At 32.7% G+C, this 23,051-nt stretch overlaps 1 protein-coding gene across 1 annotated transcript in view; it reads right to left on the minus strand.

Moving 5' to 3' along the window:
• Positions 1 to 339: 339 nt before the first annotated feature.
• Positions 340 to 23,051, minus strand: part of LOC119837044 (transcription factor AP-2-epsilon) — a 54,711-nt gene continuing 31,999 nt past the window's right edge. Inside the window, exons 2-10 of the mRNA XM_038362532.1 lie at positions 13,643 to 13,786; positions 12,976 to 13,116; positions 11,142 to 11,255; positions 8,874 to 8,928; positions 6,680 to 6,866; positions 2,640 to 2,758; positions 1,835 to 1,977; positions 1,108 to 1,275; positions 340 to 791 (exon numbers count right to left, since the gene is read on the minus strand). Coding sequence (XP_038218460.1) covers positions 684 to 791; positions 1,108 to 1,275; positions 1,835 to 1,977; positions 2,640 to 2,758; positions 6,680 to 6,866; positions 8,874 to 8,928; positions 11,142 to 11,255; positions 12,976 to 13,116; positions 13,643 to 13,786 — 1,179 coding nt within the window. The 3' untranslated portion in view covers positions 340 to 683. The remainder of the gene's footprint in view (positions 792 to 1,107; positions 1,276 to 1,834; positions 1,978 to 2,639; positions 2,759 to 6,679; positions 6,867 to 8,873; positions 8,929 to 11,141; positions 11,256 to 12,975; positions 13,117 to 13,642; positions 13,787 to 23,051) is intronic.

Here is a 23,051-nt window from a genome sequence, read left to right on the forward strand (position 1 = left end):
TGTCTAATTACAAATTATGAACTAAGGAGGTTAAAGTTAAAATTAAAACTGACTGAAAAAACTCTTACACTGAATTCATTTTTCATCTTAAATCAATTATTTACATTGATATGTGTGTCTTATTGCGATGGCTCTTTTTTATTAAAAATACTATTTCTTTGAAGAGAATACAAAATGGGCAATACAATAAACGCTTAAATTTATAACTAATTTATTTTATCTATATTTACATAATTCTCACAATCTTGAGTATTTATATAATTGCACTTTATTTTTATGCGGTTTTGTTATAGACGCAAGTTTTAAATGTTATAAATGCAAGTAAATCGGGCTATAACTAAAAAATAACTAAATTTCCACAAGGAATTATGTTCAATAAATAAAAAAGGTTAAGTGTTTAGTTTTTAGAGCTGAGCAATATGAACATTTTTAAACTGTATGATTTTTGGTTTGTAAAAGTAAACATTGTAGTATTGATACGGATCAAAAAACAATCAAATTCATACGTAAAAAAACAGTTTCATCGGCAGTGACAATTTTTCGTTCTATTGTTCCATAGACTACAAAGACTAGTCGAAGGAAGTATCCAAGTCCATTGTTGTTCACATGACATAATATATATTTAGTTTGACAAATTAAATGTTGCCAGTCAAATAAACTTTTCATGTTGATGGAATTAACTGCTACTTCTTGATGTCGGGGTCCATTTTTGTCTTGTCTAACGATGACGACACCATACCGCTTTGTGGGTACAATTTGTCTAAATGCTTCAGGGATTCGTTTAAAAAGTTCTGTAACAAGGAAATTAAAATTAATGAATAAACATTATACATTTACATTTTTTACAAATCATTATGAAGATGAAAATCATATAACTATTGTAATTCGATAAAGGAAATCAAGGCCTGGTTTCACCACTTGCTAGCAGTGGCTCTGATAGGTTATTTGACACTTAATAGTGAAAATTTTCATGTATACCAGTAATTGAAACTGTCATTTTTACATTCAATTTACGACAAAGCAAACTTCGATTTGATTTCATACATCATGATCAATTGACTTGATTAAAAATTATTTATATATTCTTCTTAAAATCAATGAATTCACCTGTATCGCAGTAAGCGCCGCGACAATGGCGGGGCCGCCGAAGCCGTGCGATATGAGAGAGAAGTGCGTCAGGTGGCGCTGTATCGCCGGCTCCAGCAGGTGCGGCGGCCGCGTGTTGCACAGCGGCGACCTGTCCTGGTTCAGCAGATCCATCACCTCCTTCACCACCTGGTGACGGAATAATACGGATGTAGAACACGCTTTTGGTGAAAGGAAATTATGAGTTTATCGGTAATCCTTTTTTTTTTTGTTTTGTCTATGGCCTTTTACCGATCGATTGTGGACTGTGTGGCGTAATATTGTATAATATTAATATTAAAATGATTTTTTTAATGAAAAATATATCTGTTTAACAATTTAATTCATGTAAAAGTACATGTGCGGTGTGGTCATCGTGCGACCCATCAGATCTTCAAAAGGATTAAATATGGCGGCTCTCTTATTTATCTCTCTTACTGAATGCGACCATCCCTGCTCACAGTTAATGTCAAAGAATATTTTAGCACATGGGCGACGCCATTTTATTTGTGTTGCCTACCGTCTCTACTAACACTAAATGTCAAAATATTTTGAGAGTTACGCGACGCCATTTATTATCCCTTACTTTAACCGAGTGAGTATACATGCCCGATTGGTGGCCTACCGTCACTACTCATTCTAAGTGTCAAAAAATATTTTGACAGATGAGCGACGCCATTTTGTACCCATTTGTCTGAGCCATACATACCTGCTTGGTGGCCTGCAGCAGGTCGCGGCGGCGGCGCGCGTCGTGCTCGGCGTACTGCCGCGCGAGGTACTCCGCCAGCGCGCGCGCCGGGAACTCCGTCTCGCACACGTAGCCGAAGTCGCGCGCCAGGTGCACCGCTTCGGCTGAGTGGATAATAACCGTTGACTTCAATTAACAAACCACACCGAAAAACTCAGACATTTGTTTATTCAATTGGACTTCTTAAAAAAAAGGTGTGTGTGCGATTCACACACGATAGAAGTGAAGCTTCAGTAAATCGACAAAAGAACGAGATGTAATATATATAAAATATGTAGTATGTATATTTCTGCCTCATTCTTTGCCGGCTTCATTCTACACATTTTTGTATTTGTGTCTCTTACCTATCGTTTTTTCCGTTGCATCAGGTTTGAAATCACAACGATTCTAAAGAAGTTTCACTTCAAAAAGCATTTTGGAATCGTCTTAACACAGTTTTAACATTTACTACAGTAAATAGACATAACGGGTTAAGATAGTTCGATAAAATAATTATCAGCGCACCGTTGAAGTAACGTAGAGAGAATAGCTTGAGTATATAATATGATTAATCAATAGTATATTATTAATATTTAGGAACTCGAATGTTTAACAAAGAAAAAAAAAACAATATCAAAAAATCAATTAACTATTCTGTTTACTTTTGATTCAATCGTCTTCATATTGTTTGTGCGAAAATACGACTACTTGTGTCAATCCTGTCCATTCAAACCAATTATACTAAACAATACAAAATACACTTACTCGAAAGAAAAATAAAATTTACCTTCTACTAGTGAAGTGAGTAAGGTGACATTTGCGGCTTTCCGCCTCCCCGCTGGCAGGTTCAAACCAATTTTTTCTAATTTCTCCCTTAATAAACGACCACCATTTTTGCTTTTCGCCCTGAAATAAATAATTCGTTTGAATTAGATTAATGATTACATTACCCATAATATTATTTCAATTTATTTTGTGCCATAGTATTAGCTACGATTTACACTTTAAATGTTCTATAGAAACATAATCCCGGCAATCAGGAGACTACCGAGTTAATCTTAATTTTTAAGATATGTGATGATGTGTGACCCCAGTCTTAACGTAAAAAATAATTATCCTCCTGATATTAGCTGATTATTATTTTATATGATTAATGAACTTTAAAAACTTCCGACATTTTTAACTACTATACTGGTTTTTACAATTATATATGTTTTATTGTGACTACAGAAATATTTTTTTCTGTACTAATAACGCTCCAATCAGAGGCTTTTTTTCTATTCAAGAACCATCCATCATAAGTTTATTACGTCAATAGTTCAAATCAATATTTTTATTATATAGATTGATATTTTTTATGACAGAGCGTACCAAAATTATTGACGTATCGAGCAGCTACCGCCCACGAGATTTAACCACAGATAACCTATCTATTACCACCAAAATGATTGACGTGTAGAAAGCGTTTTAAACGTTGCCCTTTAAATAAATATTCTAACTTCACGCAATAAAGTATAAATTAAATTAACGAGGTACTATTTTTAAATTTATGTAATGTTACCAGTACGCAAGAACACGCTACTGAATTTATGAAAAAAAGTTGGGCTCATTAATAAAATTGATGTTCGTTTCCTTTTATCGAGGTATCTTGAAAAATGTGCTTATATTTTGATTAAATATTAAGATTTAAATCTTTGATTTTGCTATGATTGATTGTGAAATATAATAAACAGACAAATAGCTTAAACAAAACTTTTACTAACTTATGTACACTTGCAGTCTTTTCGATGTTGGATAGACATAGATTGATATTTATAAAGTATTCTACACACCTTCAATATATGAATAATTTTCTCCTAAATTGAAATGTTCAAAATTTTATTTCGTACCACGAATCAAAATTGTAAAACGAATAGTTGCTTAATAAAACAAAAATTTAACCTACAGAATATACTGCATATAATTTGATCCGATCATATATTTTCTCCTACCTTATTTATATGCAAATTATATTTGAATACTTCAAAATCGACAGACCGATACGTAATCCGATATTAATTGAAATAAAAATTGAGTCTAACGACGTAATTGTTAACTATCGACCCAGTATAATAATTGCTACCTACTAGGTAATGAATACTGTGTATATGCTATTATTTCAAAACGCTTAAGATTTTGATTAAAACAAGCTATGATTATAACCGTTATATTTCTTTGTACACTTTTTAAATAATGAGTTATTCAATCAACGCGTTAATGTTGCCAGTGCATAAATTACCTGTGAGCAAAAATGTCTTTTAATAATAGATTGTTACTACATAATTATATATTTACAGTTAATTAAATAATTTTGTATCTTTTAAATTACTCACAAATTCTAATGGTTTAGTTATAGATAATTACTACTTTATAGAGTTTACATTTAAATATTTTTATTTCGATATACTTTGATCCAAAAAAGTATGACATTAACCCCCTATAATGTATATGCTGGCAACACTAACCTAATCATTAGTGCCATTAATTTGAACACGTTTAATTTTCGCGCCATTCGTAATTACATCGAGATCCAATTGGATACATTTACACTTTAGTACGTAATTATAAAATTTGTTCGCGTTCAGCGCGTGCTGTTTTTTATCGGTCGATCGCTAATATACCGCCAAACTGTCTGGTCATGCAAGGGTTGCCAATACTTAAATTTAAATAATCATTGACATTAATTTGTCATCGCAATTACATTTCTTGTTATTTCAAAATTGTTGCGTATTTTGCTTAAAATTAAGAATAACAAAAATGTATCGTGACCTCTACGTTTATTATGAGCATTAGAATTGGAATGAACTGAATCAAATGAGTTTATATAGCTCATTTTAATTATGTAAAGACTTGATATTTTCTTTCCACGTATTCAGTTGAATGAACTTTCATATATGCTATTATATATTATTACTAGCGGTCCGCCCCGGCTTCGACCGTGGTATTTTTATAGCCTATAGGCTTCCTCAATAAATGGGCTGAGAGAATTATTAAATCGGAAAAGTAGTTCCTGAGATTAGTGCGTTCAAACAAACAAAATCTTTATAATATTAGTATAGATAAGTACGCTGGTGGCAACCCTGTGTTATATTTAAGATATCCAATTATTCCTGAAAAGGCACACGTAATGAATGTATGAACTTACTTTGTACATATACGATTGGTCGAATTTGCAGAGAATTTGAGTTTTTTGTAGTCAAATGGAATCGAACTAATTTGGTCATAATTTATGTTTAAGAGATAATATTATAATATATATGAAACTGTGTCGGGCAACGCAAATCAAAATTCTTTGTTGTGAATGTATTGAATTTAAATGTAAAGAAAATGTTGAGGTGCGCATTATAATTTAATTTTAAAAGAAGTCGGCTACTCCAGTTTATAACATCGTCATTATAATTTTTAAAGGGATCTTAACAGTCATAGCAATAGCCTCAATTTTATAAGATCAACGTTCTTAACTTAATTATTAATTGTATTATTTTAATTTTAATATTTATGTACTTATGCTTGATTGGAATATATATAAAGGTACTGATGCCTATTGAAAAGGTGGTTTGTATTTAACATTATGATATTGTTTAAAAAAGAAATTAAAATACATTTTAAATTAATTGTTCATATTAATTAATAAACCGTTCACTAGATGCATATATTCAGAAAACCATTTTTTCATACGTGCTTATTGACGTAGAAATTCCACCATCGACAAAAGAGATTGATGCGGAGATCTAACAAGACAAGCAACGATTCGAATTTCGAATATAGAATCAATGGAAAACTAAATCGAATGAATCGACATATCGACGGGCTAATAGGCATCAAATATCGATATAAAGCAACGAGTACACAGATGTCCGATTAAAGAGATTATCAATCAATATACGGATATTTGATTTCGATAATTATGATGAAAAAGATACCGTTCGTTCTTGCATTGTACCCGTTTTATTATTGTTTTGTATGGCGCGTTCATGTTACATCTATCTTAATGCCTCTTTTATACGATATCTTTTGGAATAAATTGAGGCTCTTTCAAGTGTAGACTATGATGAATTCTTTATTATGGACGTCCCGAAGTATCAAGACTTTCAATTATCGTTTTAATCGCCATATCTGTTAGACATTTATTAATAAACTAAGACGTTAGAGAAAATTACTTTTGCTGGCTCGTGTTCGTAATAAAGAACTGTAGACTATTTGATGTGCCTATGTATAAGACCACAGGCAAAAAATATCTGACCGCTAACTGGCGGTCGTTCGAAAATTAAACGATCACTAGCCGCAAACCGTAGTACAGTGTTGCATGCGCAAAAAATTACGTGCTGTAAATAACCCGGTAGTTGCGGTGTGGGGTAGAATGTTATTGTGTAGTCTGTGGATCTAACTGTACATGCTACACAGGTATTTGTGGTGTAGTTGATGATTTCAAGCATGCTTTCTTCGTGGAATATTTGATTTGATAAAATTGGTTATAGAAAGCTCTTTTATTTAGTTCATTGAAGTGCATTGCTATTTTGAATTTAGCAAATAAATCTATTAAATTATTTACTTCACAAACATGTTGGCATTATGAATTTTGACATTATTTTAGTTGAAGTTAGAAGCCTGCTAAGAGACTCTCAGACTGATAGTTTATTTTCTTTCTTAATATCCGAGGCTGATGAGGCAGATGAGCGGCTGCACAGCCTCCACCTGAAACCTCTTTACTAGCCTTTATTGCATCAATCACTATGAAATTTAATTACTCTAAACCATTTTGTTTCAAAATATTTTCTCATACATTACCTTCTCAATACGCCTCCCAATAGCGACGCATTCAAGCACTCCGGCGGGGACAGTCGCCGCTGCACCTCAGCGACTGTCACCTTGTACTTGCTGGTTGAGGAGAGGAGGGAGAGCCTCCCGGGAACTGAGCAGAACACGTCGTTGGGTGCGCACGAACCCGCGCTGAGGCCGTCCCTGCCTTTCATAGCTGGGTGGGGATGGGGTAATGTTAGAATAGAATAAGAATATAATATTTTTTTAGGTTCACCAAATATAAATAACACTGGTATATTTGGAAATTAAAAACTTTTTAAAGGATTTTAAACGCGATTTATTCATTTATATAAACCCGACGTTTCGAACACTACAGCGAGCGTGGTCACGGGGAGACTGTCAGTATCATATAGAATGAATAAATCGCGCTTAAAATCCGTTAAAAAGTTTTTAATTTCGAAATGTATAATACTCGCGTAAAATCAAACAAAGGAAAATACTAACACTGATATAATAAAGTGCAGACTTGAAAACTGTAAAACAATTACAACAGTTTATAAAACTGTATTAAACTAAATGTGTCGACCTAAAGGTGGAGCTACTTGCCTTACTTTATGCCAATATGGTCGGTAAAACAGTATTCGTATAGTTAAAAGTAGTAGGTGTGGTTTGTTTGCCATAGATTTTTTTTTTATTTTACCTACTTATTGTGATAATTGTCAAATGCTTGTTGTGATATGTGTAGATTACGCGGGGACAGTACCGTTGAAAAGCTATAATTTCGATATTAACATGCGAATGATCTTATGCTGGTAAACACTTGTAGCATTACCTACAAAAAAAAACAGTATTAACTGTTTTCTACATCTGGATAAAGTATAGATAAGAAGATAAGTTTATTTATAGATACTTACATACCTGACTTATAAAAATTTAAATTTTTATTTTAATATAAAAATCATATAAATTTGTACATAATACTTTACACTGTAGGGGTCTTTGCACCTCACTTAAATGATTTTCAATGACAATATGTATACTTAATAACCTTAGCAATAAGTAGCACAAAATTGCTCAATGCTCATTGAAGTAAAAAAATCCGGGTGATTATCGAATCCCTGGTGTAAAACTAACAATGGCCCTCTAACAATTCAGCCACGCCCCAAACATGCTCTCAGCGTGATTGCTATTCTCATTGTAATAATGCGTATGGCAACCCTAATACAATAAACATTACTATATCATTACCTCAGCACCACGCTGGCTGTTTAACGCGTCATTTTTAAAAAAAGAATTAGCTTTTTTTGTAGCACAAAAATCATTAGCGGCCAATTATTTAGTCGATGGACGGTGTTGAATGCAACATTCTTATTCGGCAGCAAATTGATTTGTTGTCGTTTCTCTTTTGTAACGAGCTTCTAAATTTGAAAAAATTCGCAAGAACTTTTTTTGCGTTTCGTTACCTTTGTACCTATCCAACAATAAAATCATTATTACGGTACCTTTGTACCGTAATAATGATTTTAATTATGTTCTATCATTAGGTACATTTTTTATGTGATTATAATTTCCATTCATTGTTCAAAAATATAGTGTTTGAAAATTTCTTACATTTGGTGTAAAACATCTTTAAAAACATATACATATATACATACTTAGTACCAATTCCAATTTATTTTTAATTAGTGTAAGACCAATTTACAATACATTAATTTGAAAAAATACTTAAGAACCAAAAAAAATCCGTACAATTTTTGGCAAAAGAAATGAGACTCATTATTCGATTCATAGACAAGAAAAAAAATAAAGTTCCATCTCATTTCCGTATCCGCATTCGAACGATCGATCCAATTTTATCGATTAGTCGCTTGTCCGATCTAAAAAAAATCGACACACGTATCCGATAGTCGTTGTACTGCCTAATTACTGTTTTATCATCGAAACCATCTTAAGTAAAGTATTTGATAAGTTAATAACGCGTGTTATATAGCGGTATTTAAATTACATCCATTATTGTTGGATAGGAAATATTCGGAGGAAAATTTTATGTGCAAAATCTGCAAATCTGAGATATTAATCTGTGTGTCAAGCAAAAATTAAGTAACTGAATATGGTAAAGTGTATGTATTATTAGTATGTTGTTTGAACGCAGAGATTTTTTGTCTATCAATGATTAAAAATGAAATGAAATTTTCTTAATTACTTTTACGCTTATGCTTACTTTTTAATAATGGTAGATCTGTCATAAACCCACTGGTGTCGTCCATGCCCGCATTCTGTGGAAAAAAAATCATTTTATGCATATTCTTAATGTCAAATTTTATAAAAAGCAGTACGGTAAAATTATTAATTATATATATATATATATATATATATATATATATATATATATATATATATATATATATATATATATATATATATATATATATATATATATATATATATATATATATATATATATATATATATATATACATATATATATATATACATATATATATACATATACATATATACATATTTAAATTATATGAAATAATAATATACTAATATCCTAACAATATATTAGTAAGATTTCTATCTTTTTCTTTCAAAATTTCTCATATATAAAGCATTTCAACTATACAACAAAAAATAAATATATTGATACTCTTTAATAGAATATATGTAAGTTAATATAATATCGTAGAAGATAATCATAGCAAAAAAATATGATGGAATTCTTTGAACATTCCCGTAACGATAAGGGAGATTTAATTTACTTAGCTTATTAAATTCTTTAGCAAATGTATTTGTATAGTCTATTGAAGGGTATTTTTTGCATATTTTCCAACTGTTTTATAAGAAGTCGAAATCGAATGCATTTCGAGAACTTTGTTTTTTATTAGATCTTATTATGAACTACTGTGTAGTACTAACTAGCGGTCCGCCCCGGTTTCGCCCGTGGTACATATATAGGCTATAGCCTTCCTCAATAAATGGGCTATCTAAAACTAAAAGAATTTTTCAAATTGGACCAGTAGTTTTAGATTAGTGCGTTCAAACAAACAAACAAACTCTTCAGATTTATTATATTAGTATAGACAAATATAAATAAACGCAAGGCGATTTTTAAGTATTAAAACTAGCTAATTATAACTTCATTCATTTACAAAATTAATGATAAGAGGAAAATATACCTTTAACATTAACATTACCTAAACAAGCAGGTAACATACAGGTCTTATAATCCAAATTGCATTGTATTCAGGTATAAAACATCAACACGCTGAGTCGTGCTTTTTCCCATCGTATAAGTACTTACTGAATAATAAAATTCATTCTATTTATGTTATGAAAGTGGTCTATAATCTAGATCTAAACCCAAAGTTTTGTCCATCTCTACATCCATGTTGTTGTTAAAATTATGTATGTATGTATATAATATGTATATATTTCAATACTTTGCTATCCTCAGTTTTCTTAATTGCCATATTTTTTATCACCGTCTATTTTATATACTATTTTTACCGGATACTTCAAGGGTTGCCTGGTAGAGATAGCTACCTAGCGGTAGGGCCGCCTTTTGCTTACTTACAATGTTATGTTCTGTTGTTTTATAAGCAATAAAAAATTTAATTTCATCAATATTATTTCCAAATCTTTTAAGGGCAGACACAATAAGCAAACAGGTCAATAGAATCACCATAGACATGTACGTCTATGTTTGTGAGAATTACTTTCATTATGGAAGACATCTTTCATCAAGTTTTGTCCTAATTACCATAAACATTGATGTAATACGATCCTTTTAATATTATGTCGTACATTTGTACACCTGCTGAGGTGTAATCACACAAGGTTGTCATTTATATGGAATAATTTATGGGTTTGTGACTACATTACAGTGTAATCACGTGTTATTATACAAATTGATTAGGTTAAGTCGGACATGACAGCATTATACAGGATGTTCTTAAATGGGTGATTATGTTTTGCTAAAATGTACACGCTTGTGTACAGGTTTTTATCATATTTCGCCTGTTGATGTTCAAATTCTGCTCTCGTTAGGTCATGGTTTGGAAATAATCAATGGTTTACGATAATGTTGCATGCATGTATAATGCTGCATTACTTTATTGCATGGAGTCAATCTAAACTTATATTGTAGAGATTTAACTTTTGTGTTTTTCTTTGTATGTTTATAATGTTATCAAACAAAAAGTACTGGATCGATTTCAAATTTCAAAAGAAAATCACTGAGTGTGTTAAGCTATATATGTGCTATGGGCGAAGTCGGTGCGGATCTTTAGTTTTGACTATATATTTAATGAACAGTTGACTATACGAATGCAATACATTTTTTCGTTAATTCAATTTATTTAAATTTCTTCTTGTTTATAGCATATACTTACAAATGCATGTTTTTCATACATAAAATTTATATTTCTAGATTCTTTATTTTTCAAGCTATCTTCATAACACAAAAGTTACATTTTAAACATACCTGTGTTTCATCAGTGGAATGCAGTGCATGGTGGAGAGCCAGCTCGTGTTGCTCCCGCACTCCGTAGTCTGACCGCCTCTCCCCCCCACCATAGCTGAACCCTCCATGGGATAACTGTACAAGATAATAATTGTTTAATTCATGTTTTACCTATGATCTTAATAATTAAATAGTTTAATAATAGTGTAAACACAATTAAATAGTTCATAATCTCAATAATAATAAATTAAAAAGTATTTGAAAGAAGAAATGAAATGAAAATTATAAAAAGAAGCTAAATTTACGAACAGATATTTATGTATAATCTGGTTTAATTATATTGTGTGTGTGTGTGTGTGTGTGTGTGTATATGTTTATTATTCAGCGTTAACATGTGTATATTAATAAATGTTTTTATTTTCTTAACACATTTAAACAAATTATTTAGCAGAAATTTGCCTTCACCTAACCAATTCGCTATTAAATCATATAAAGCGTAGATGTTTCGAATCATTTCTTTTAAAACCACCCCTTTTCTACTTAACGGTAAAATACTCTCAAATCCTCTCAATACCGTATCATATTTTCCGATATAATAAATCGTTTTTCCACAACAAAGCTTCGCTCCGTGGTTGCGAGTCACAATGTGAGACTTGGCTTCCTGGACATTAGACGTTAATCTATCTGAGTTGGGGCACTTTAGATATTATATAACATTCAATATTTTGTAATGTTATTTCATAATTTGGAACGATCTTCTTACTGTACATTTTTGTGAGTTTATAGAGGAATAAAACCACATTCTGTATGTATTAATTTAGGAACACAGTAAACATTGTATAAAATACAATGCTAATACTATCTTTTTATTACAGTGAATTGACTATGACAAAATATATAAAAGGATTCCTTGTTATTAGGATTTAGATGTAAGGATTATACTAAACATTGTTAAAATTGCAATCAAATTAAAATCCATATTTATAAATATTTGTTGGCTATTGATTGGCTAGTTGTGCGGACTTGAATTTTTTATAAAATCTTTATAACCACAATTCTAACAAATAAATTAATTTCATTTAATTTCTAAATGTATAATACAAACACCCGAAATTACTAAATTCATTTCATTAAATTTATATTTTGGCGTATCTGAGCGACTGCCTATTTTTACTACAATATAAATAAAATAAAAAATGCGTAATAAAATTAATGTACCATCTTTTAAAACGTTAAAATATAGAATAGACTATAAAAATAAGAAAGAGTTGAAGAGCATGTTTGTTTGAACGCTCGAAAAACAATTGAATGTTACAAGCATAATTATAATCGCAATTCGCACGTAATACTAAGAACGTTGAATCAATGTAAAACAACATGCAAGAATGCGCCCCTGCGTGCCGTCTAAGATCCACAAATAGTTGGATACCCTCGACAGAATTATGTTATTAAATATTTGAAATCTTCGTGTACGAACTTATAGAATGTGTATAGGTATTATGTGAATACAGTTTGTAGGATATTTGATGCGAACGAGTTGCAAAAGACTGTCTAGTTTTGACAATGTATGAAAATGGTGTGATTTTTTGCATTTTAACAAGTTTAACAATATTAAATTCATACAGTCGTTCAGTGAAGACGCTAATACAGGTTATAAGTGTTAGTTAGAGTTGCTGGAGGGACGAGCCCGAGCTACATACGCCATTTTGATAGCTGCTCGGGACATTATGTAGGGATGTCACGTGCATGTTTTAATGCTTTGCAGCTATGTCGGAAAAGCTCCGGGTCTGTCTATTTTTCCTCCCACTAAAAAAAGCGGGAAAGCTAGTAAATATATGAATAGAGCATTAGTTACATGGTGCGAGTGGATTTCATGGTGGTCGCGGTGCCGCAGGTGGGAGTGGGGCTCGTGGTGGCCGTGGTGCCGCGGCAGTAGCTGCTGCGGCGCGTAGTGCTGCCCGTACTCGCCGCTGTTGCCATATTCCATGCCATGGCTCTGTGGAAGAACGGTAGTGGTTATTGAGGAGTATTGAAGATTCGTGTATTGTGTAGATTTATTATGATTAGGATGTGTAGTGGCTCAGTGGTTGGTCAGCCTTCAATAGTCGGGGTTTCGAGGCCAAGCGAGTGTTTAAGAAATAAATGGTTTTTTCAATTTATCTGTACGTTATTTATATCACCAGTGCTCGAGACGATGAAGGAAATTGAGCATAGTATGGAAACCGGCAACCTGCACTTGGCCAGCGTGGTGAAATATGGTCTGAACCCCTGGATACGTGGCCTGTGTCCCTGCAGGGGAACCAATAGTTTAAAAACATAAAACTATGACTGGTTCTTTTTTCAAAATGTTCGACAAATAAGTAGATAATAATGTATCATTTTAGAAGTTAACATTACGAACGCCAATATTACTTATCATTGTTATATCTATATGCGACATACTTCCTACAAATTGATTCTTAAGAGCACGACCCAAAACTATACCACTTTCCCAGTAGACACCATCTGCAGTCCCAACTTACCTGTTGCTGATGTGGACTTGCAGGGTGTGCAGAAGGCGCGAAGGGAGGCGGGAAGTACGGCGGCTGGAAGTCGGCGAGGGAGGGCTGGCCTCCGCCGCGGAACCCGCCGCCAGCTAGCCCCAGCCCGCCGCCGCCGAGGCGCTCCTGAGGACAATAGTAGTCTATATAATTGCCTGGTGATGCAACTAACTTATATAGTGGAAAAGGTTGTACAATGCAAGTGTTTCCATTATGTTCTACTCCTGTCGCTACTATTTTCATAGTAGTTTTGTGAGTATGGATAACTAAGTACACTATATATTCACAATATATAGTTTAAACGATAAAGAAAAAGTTCGCTTTGCTCCTGAGTGCAGTCGCTGACTCCTAGAAGACCAAAGAGTTGTATAGGTTATATTATATAGGTTATAAGGGTGTAAAAGATTTATAATATAACGACGAGGTTATAGTGGTGACTTAGATTTAATTTGATACCCTTTGGGAGTGTTATATCTGCTTGATTGGACATCGGGTATATATATATTAGTTGGGTAGTAACACTAAAAAAATCGTAGTCTGCCAAAATATATTACAGTTCAATTATAACAATACAATAAAGTAATTAGTAAAATCAGATCAAATTATCGAATTAACATCGATGAGTAATTACTCATTAACTGTTGTGTATAATTGCTATTCACTCGTTCAATTTAGGTGTTTACAATCGGATTTGGAGTACCGACTGTAATTATGGTATAATTTGTACCACAATTGGTTCAGCTAGTACTTTTAACGGTGATTAAAGATTGACAGGCATGGTAGGTTACTTTTCAACCGTCCCAAAAATGAAGGAGATTCTTCTTAATGTTATTCGACTGTATGTTTCTTGGCTCGATAAATCCGTGAGTTTTCAACAGATTGGCGTGTGCGCATAATAAAGTGCATATCCAATCCAAGTCCAAAGTCTATAAAATCCACAATTAAGAGAACTCAGTACACTCGTGGGTTTTCAACAGATTGGCATGTGTACAAAATAAAGTCCACATCCAATCCAAGTCCAAAGTCCATAAAGTCCAAAATTAAGAGAACTCAGTACAGTCGTGGGTTTTCAACCGATTGGTGTGATTCTTTTTCTGTATTATCGTCTGTTTCTACTTTAGAATTTAGAGTCTCCCGCCCAGAGACTGCGGTGACGATTCGTAGAAAAGAATTATGAGATTCTAATTGATTGTATGTATAGTGTAAAGTGTAAAAAAAGTAAGACATAATGTATATTTTATTTAAATATAATATTTATACTTATTAAACTTTTAACTACATAGCAGTAGGGTGTCCTAACGGTAAAATTACGATTTTGGACTTTAAGCGAAAGGTCGGGGGCCAGACAAAGATGCAAGAAATAAATTGATTTTCTAATTTATCTGCACATTAACTACATTAAAAAGTGAAGTCCCGTGTCCCCTAGTGGGGTATGGGGCAGATGATGTACATCTGTTTCACTGATCGATTTTCTTTTTGGATAAGTAGGTGATCAGCCTTGTGTCCTGCCAGACCGAGACTTTTTTTTTTTTTGCGTCCCCACCGGGAATCGAACCCAGGACCCCTCGGTTCTAAGCTCACGCGCTAACCACTGTACCAAGGAGGCTGTCAAACACACACATTAACTACATTACCACTACTTTAAATCGGCGAAGGAAAACATCGTGAGGAAACTGGCATTTACAAGAATCAAAAGTGGCGACGTGTAAACAGCTTGCAACCTGCACTTAGCCTGCATTTTGGACTATGCCCTGAAATCCATGTATGAAGCTCGTGTCCCTGCAGTAGGCAACAGGAAAATATTACTTTATTTATTTATTATTAAGTTATTATATACTTATATATTTATTTATTATTAAGAGGAAAAAGTATGTGGTAAAAATTTTGAAAGGTGCGAGTTTTAAGGAGAGTGACATAAAATGAGAAAACGACTAACTGGGAGCTTTTTGTTGAGTAAACATACGATAAAGACAAAAAAAAACGTGCGTTATTTCATGGCAAATTATTATGATGTCGGAGACTAACCAGTGAAGTCAGGGCTCCAAAGCTAGCAAGAGCTTAAAGTTGAATAACATTTGAGTATTCAATGAGAAAGCATTAAAGTATCACGCGATCCACACATTATAGTACTATAAGTTAATGTAATTTTTATTAACGCCTCTTGTAATAAAATTAACTGTATTCGGTCATTTGTCTTTTTTTAATATGATCTTTATAGTTGGTGTGGTGTTTATTTTATGATCTGTTCCTTGGTTATTAATTTTAATGATTGTTTGTTACTATACGTATATAAGTTCCCCATTCTGCTCTCTTTGGAATGCATTGCCAGATTTTAAAATAAAATACATCTGTCATTTTTATTGTGTTTGTTTTGTTTTTGTATTTGTTTTTGTATAAGTGCAAATAAAGAGTTATATATCTATCTTAGCAGCAAATCGCATCTTAAAATACAAATTATTCTTAATCTCAATATGTTTAACATATTGCTTGAACGCTTATCTACGGTATTACTAGGTCGATTTATATTAAATTTAGTACAGAGATAGTTTCGAGACCCGAGAAAGGACATAGGATAAGGAATGGGATCTGTGCGAGAAAAACCTCGACACTGTCTATCTATTCCTTTAACTCCGCGGACAAAGCCACGGGTGGCAAGCTAGTACATTAATGTAAGCATATGCAAGATCAATAATGTTGGCCAAGCCATTTAATCATGGTCATTCATTCAAAAATCGAAACACATAATATATAATATAGTATGCAATGTAATTACGTTACATGTGTTCTAATTTCGAATTAATATATGCGACCGGATGTGGTGAAAACCGAAACTGGTCTATGTTATTGACACTCGATTTTTTGTGCAATTAAAAAATAATTACGGGGCTTATACGGCCCGGATTGTACAGGTGATGGTTATTTTTTCCGATATTTCGATTATTGATGTTTGTAACATTCCATTTTCAAATTTTTGTATACAGATTACATTTTATATGCGATAATTATTTTAGTTAGACTGATTATCATTATAATATTTAGTTCAATTCTCTATTGAATTAATTAATATGTAAAGCTTTGTGTTTAAATATGTTTAAAATAAATCCTTTACTTATAGCTAGGTGTTAAGAATATGTTGCCTAGAATACTGGATCATATGAAAAAAAAAATATTCGTAGAACTTCATGATCTTATGAACCCTTTTAATTATTTACTCAATGCATAGAAATTAATAGATAATTAGATTATATTGGACAATGTATTACGTAGCTTGGCACATGCTAGTTTATAAATAACATTTTTCGAAAATAAAACACAAATATTAAACAAAGACATTAGAGAAATTCGTGATCATAATGCTATTTGAATTGCTCTTGTTATTATTTGACCAGCATTTAAGTCATACAAAAATAATATAACGACTATCATATATCATTACTAGTTGCGCCGCGCGGTTTCACCCGCGTAAGTCCGTATCCCGTAGGAATATCGGGATGAAACGATGCCTATATGTTATTCCAGATGTCCAGCTGTCTACTTACTAAATTTCATTGCAATCGGTTCAGTAGTGTTTGCGTAAAAGAGCGACAAACACACACACATCTTTACAAACTTTCGCATTTATAATATTAGTAGGACCAGTAGGATAAGTATCAGAAGGATAGAATAGGATACACACTGTGTTGTGTACATTATTTCGTTTCGCAATAGAACATTTAATACAATTATAATTAAAGTCCACAATTAAGTGAACTCAGAATACTCAATCACACCTGTAAAGCCATTAGTGCGGCGAAAAAAACATTTATCTATATCGATATTTAAATGTACTGTTACACCTATGTCGATCAATCAATAGCGGAATGCGTAATAGCATCTAACAATGCAGTATAAATTGGTCCATATGTATATCTCATTAACATACGAAACGGGCCAAGAAGATTCGTTAGCGATGTCGGTTGTAATAAAATAATGATGTCAGTGTGATTGCTTATTATTGTATGATTAATGTTTCATTTTGTTACCGAGTGGGTTTTGGTGGAAGGGCTGACGATGAAATTCCTGTTAAATGTACGAATATAGAAAGATAGATAGATAATACTTTATTATATAGCATAGACAAAACACAAACAAATAAGAGAATGTGCACAAATGTAGGTCTTATCATGAGATAGCGATCTCTTCCAGACTACCATATAAAATAAAAAGAGAAACAAAAAATTAAAATTCTCCTCTTTAGGAGGGTGGGCAAAAATATAATAGTTTTTGGGAAAATTTATTAGTAATGTAGTTAAATAAGTATGTGAATAAACATATTATTTATAATCTTACTTGTCAAGTCAAAAGGATCATACAGGAAGAGAAATGTTTACGACCAGTATTTAAAATTTATTTTAGTCTTTATTAGAAGGTGATAAATGTTATAACTGTGTAATATGACGATTCAAATTAAATATAATTGAATAATTTCGATTGATTTTTCTACAATATACAACCTGTGTGCTCTGCTACTCTAAGGATTTTATAAAGTTTAGCCTTATTTAGTGGTCAGTGTTCTTTTTTTTAAACGGATTTTTTTTTATAAATGTCTATCAAACAATTTACCTCCCAATCATGAATCAGTGGAATAGACAACTTCATTTGACTGATGGAACAGATAACTAAATAATTACCATGTTACCATAGTCATTACTTAGTTTACTAAATTCTATTCGCCTTTGAGGACTAAAATTAGCACATTTAGTACACTACATGTCCCCCCCTGTTTTACAATGTGATACAGCCTATAGTTTTACGGACCGCAATAAATCATAATAATAATTCAATTCGAACCAGTAGTTACTGATATAAGCGCGTACGAATAAGCAAATTTTTCAGGTTTATAAAATTATTAGACTGGCTGTTCGTGTTACGTAAGTCACTCAGTGAAGTTGCAGGTTCCTAATGGTGAAAGAATTGGATCACCTGGACAGTTGGCGATCCTCAACGGTTCGTTTTAAAAGAAACTTTTTGCCTCGTACTACGGAAATTTGGAATCAGCTTCCGCATGCAGTGTTTCCAAACGTTTACGATATGGGGACCTTCAAGAAAAGAGCTTACTCCTTTCTTAAAGGCCGGCAACGCACACACCATACCCCTGGTATTGTGGGTGTAACTGGGCGACGTGGAGCACTTAACATCAGGTGACCCGTCTGCTCGCTTGCCTGCTCTATCACAAAAAAAAAAAAAAAAGAATTATTGAATTCGTTCCAGTTTTTGCGTGAAAACGTTACAAAATACAAACATACAAAATTTTCAGATTTATAAAATTCTTGTACTCAATAATTAAGAAGCATATATAATGGTTGTTTTGATATGATCTAAAACTAGATGCACAAAGTATGGTAGCGTTTATCGTGCTACCGTTAACCGTGGCCAGGTGCTAATGGTGCGGGCAAAAAATATTCAAATGACATTTGATTTAATTGGTCATATTAATTTGTCAGTTAACTTTACTGTACGTAGATGCTTTTTGTACACAACAGTCGGTGACTAAGATATGTAGCTGTACTTGAAAATTATGATCTGTCTACGTACCAAATTTCATTGCAATCGGTTCAGTAGTTTTTGCGTGAAAGAGCAACAAACACACACGCATCCTGACAAACTTTCGCATTTATGATATAGGTACGTGTACAGCTGGACAACTGGAATAGCATATAGGCTACTATTCAGCCCAACATTCCTACGGGATACGGACTTACGCGGGTGAAACCGCGGGGCGCAGCTAGTTGCTCATATAATTATACTGACATGTACATGTTTTATTTACCTGCACCTCAATCACGCTTGATAAGTCCACGTACGCCACCGCCAGTGTTGTCGTCACACTTGTCGATAAAAAGCTCTTATCGATTATAATTTAACACGAAACTTCACTTAACAAACACCATTCAAAATATCTTCGCTTACTTGTGGTCTATGATAGTAAATTAATAGAGTAAATTAAATTACGTCTCCTTGGAATACGGCGTGAGTTTTTCAAAGTAAATTTACCGTCTTTCCGTATAACACTCAAGGTGAAAGCGCAGCTTGTGAAGACAATATGTAAATACGTGGTCGTATATATCGACAATTACTGACCCCTTAAAAGACGAACAAATCCGGTTATGATAGTGATTACTTTTAAATTGCCAGCTTCGTTCAAAAATTATCAGCCACTGCGCCTACTGGATTTTATCACAAAGTTACCGAAATACGTTATAGCTTGTTGTATCGTTATAACAAAATGTATGTCTAAGAATTTGCAATAAAATATAATCAACAAGCTAATAACTATCCCGAACAAAGAGATATCGATATTTTATCGATATGTAATTAAATGTTAGTCGGTCATCACTAATGTTTATTAGTATTTTATTATGCAAATATAGCAATAAAAATGATTTCGCACGACGATTAAAACTGTTACTTTTACATAGAAAAAACAAAATCAATTTAAAGCTTTTCTTTGCGTCGTGTAACGGATTATTTATGTATTCAGATGAAGTTTAAAACTCGTAAAAATGTCTAAATTGAATATCACAATCATGATGTTTAATATTTTAGAAGATCAATTAGTTTCGATATATTTATTTTTTGTTAGTAAATAAATTAGCCAGTTCAAGAATTTTATTTTTGTCTATTTGCTACTTTGATTTTAATGTTAACTTTTCGGTTTACATTTAGATATACACTTCGATTATTTGATCGCATTAATTTTTTGCAACTACAGCGTTACAAGATTAAAATAAAAAAGAAACATATTTGAACTATTTGCACAAATTCCACTATTTTTTAAAGTTCACGTTCGATTTTCAAACGTAATTGACGTTTCAAATGTGTTTCGCGCGCACGGGTTCGTTCGAGACTGCCGCAGGGCGGACCGCCCTGGGGTACCATGTGCTTGTCAATTGATTCGATTTGACCCTATTCTTTACGATACTATTATACGTTTCGAGTTTCTATCGACTTTTTAACGAGCTTGAGCTATTTAAGACGCGTTGGTTTGAATGAACACATGGATAATATTTACTTATTAAAATTATAAAGATGAAGAGAGTGTTTCGATAAACGAAATGTAGGGTAGTACCTGCATGTTCAAATGTATTTTTCTTGTAGAGTACATTTATAGAGGAAAGCTTCAAGTCTTTAAGGCTTTAAACATTATATACTCGTAGTATGATTAAAATTAGCGGAGAAGCAATAATGCACATCGAGTTAGCTATTTACGTATTTTTAGTTTTTTCTTAAACCCCAAGTACTCGTATAACCGCAAGGCACAACCAGCAATATATATGCGCAAACGTATTATAAAAAATTACAACATAAACATTACAACATTTCTTAGACATAAAATTAAGACTAAAAATGATAAATCTTTGCAATCTATATGAATATGTCACTTTAGATAACTATTGAATAAAAAATAGTTAGTGACTTTTGGCCATTCGTATGAGCGTATCAATAAAAATATTTTGCTATTTTTAAATATAATTAGGTTAATAAGGAAATAAAATTCTTTTTAATGGCAATACTGGTCAATTATTCGACTTCCGATTGCGCAAACCGTATAACAGTCTGTGTAACTTTTCGATTAATCCTATTTTTATTAATTTAATATTTTCTCGATTTATATTTAGTTTCGAGAACGCCTAGTACTTCACCCCACCCTAGGGCTGTCTAATTACTAGGTACTGTGTTCTTATTGGCGCGCATCCGCGTGTGACTACATACATTGTCGCGGCTCGCTGAGCGGGAAAATTTAATTTTTTTTTTATTAAGTGAGCATGGGCAATGGGCGCTCTTACATACAACTTGACGTTATGAAATTATGTATGCATTTTAAATAAGTGGCGATTTTATGAGGGCGTTAGTTGATGAAACTGTGGGGGAAAAATCTAATGTAGAAAATGAATAAACTTAATATTTTATGAAATATGAAAAGCATTAGAATTACCTATATGGATAGCTAGTTACGTTATTGTTTTTTTTCTTTTGTTAAAGATTTTATATACAAATAAATAAATATGTATATTTGTAAGCTGTAAAGTGAAACTACTCCCCATGCAAGATTAACGCATTTCCTTATTGCAAATTTCTCCCAATATCCGTTATTTTGTCACCCTTCTGCCCTCAGCCTTTAGGGCATGTTGTTTTGAAATATTTCATCTTAAAAAAAATATTAGATATAAAAACTAGGGTACTGACGAATTTTTTTTTGTGGAATTTCAAATATATACGTAAAAACTACAATTATGTAGTAAAAATAAACAATTAAAAATATAAATCATTTGCCACAATATTGCCGTTTGTTTCATTTAGTAATTAGCATAAATTTTATTAGCTGCGTCCCGCGGTTTCACCCGCGTAAGTGTGTTTCCCGTAGGATTAACGGGATAAAAAGTTGGCTATATGTTATGAAAAGTTGGCTATATGTTATTCCAGTTGTCCAGCTATATATGTACCAAATTTCATTGCAATCGGTTCACTAGCTTTGGCGTGAAGAGTAACAAACACCCATACTATACATCCATCCACACTTACAAACTTTCGCGTTTATAATATTAGTAGGATTGTACATGATTTTAAACAATTTTTTTCATAATTATCAACATCAACAGATATATGTACCCTCTATAGTTCAGGACATAATCCTTCGTGTTGGCGAAGTGCGTGTTGGACAACTTCACATGTCATAATACTTTTGATTCTTAGACAATATGGCGGTTTTCTCGCGATGTTTTTCCTCACCGTTTCAAGAAGTGTTAATTGGTGACGATATGGGGCGATAAATTGAAACGTCAATTTATTTTTGCACCATCGTCCTGTAGGTATCGAACTCTTTTCTATTTAAGTCCGAACTTTTAATCACTGATCCACAACGAGTGAACTTATCTTTAGATTATTATTTTTAACGAGTGAACTTTAAATAACTAAATAAATTTTAATTTCGTTGATAGATGTGCATTCCAAAACTAACCTATAAAGTTGCTCAAATATAAAAGTTTCTTACGACAGTTACTGTCAATCAAATTAAAATCGTTAAAAAATCCAAATGACCGGCCAATTAACAAGCATAATGCAAATACTGAATGAATAGTGAAATAATAATACATTATGGAAATGTTTTTGAACGAGCGCGCCAATTGGCGATCGCCCGAGGCAAGATGGCGGGGTGCCATGTTGCCAGCTTCTCGTCCGGAAATATGGATTCTATTTGTTTAGTGTGCTTATGTATTATTATTTTACTAGTTGTAAACTTGTATATATTTCAAATAAAAGGGTGTTATCGCGGCTTCGCCCGCGTGGTCATAGAAAATGAATAAAACGTAGCGTAGTTACTTACTATCTTGAGGCACAATAATTATGCTAC

Source organism: Zerene cesonia, chromosome 26 (assembly GCF_012273895.1).
Source record: "Zerene cesonia ecotype Mississippi chromosome 26, Zerene_cesonia_1.1, whole genome shotgun sequence".
NCBI classification, from domain to species: domain Eukaryota; kingdom Metazoa; phylum Arthropoda; class Insecta; order Lepidoptera; family Pieridae; genus Zerene; species Zerene cesonia.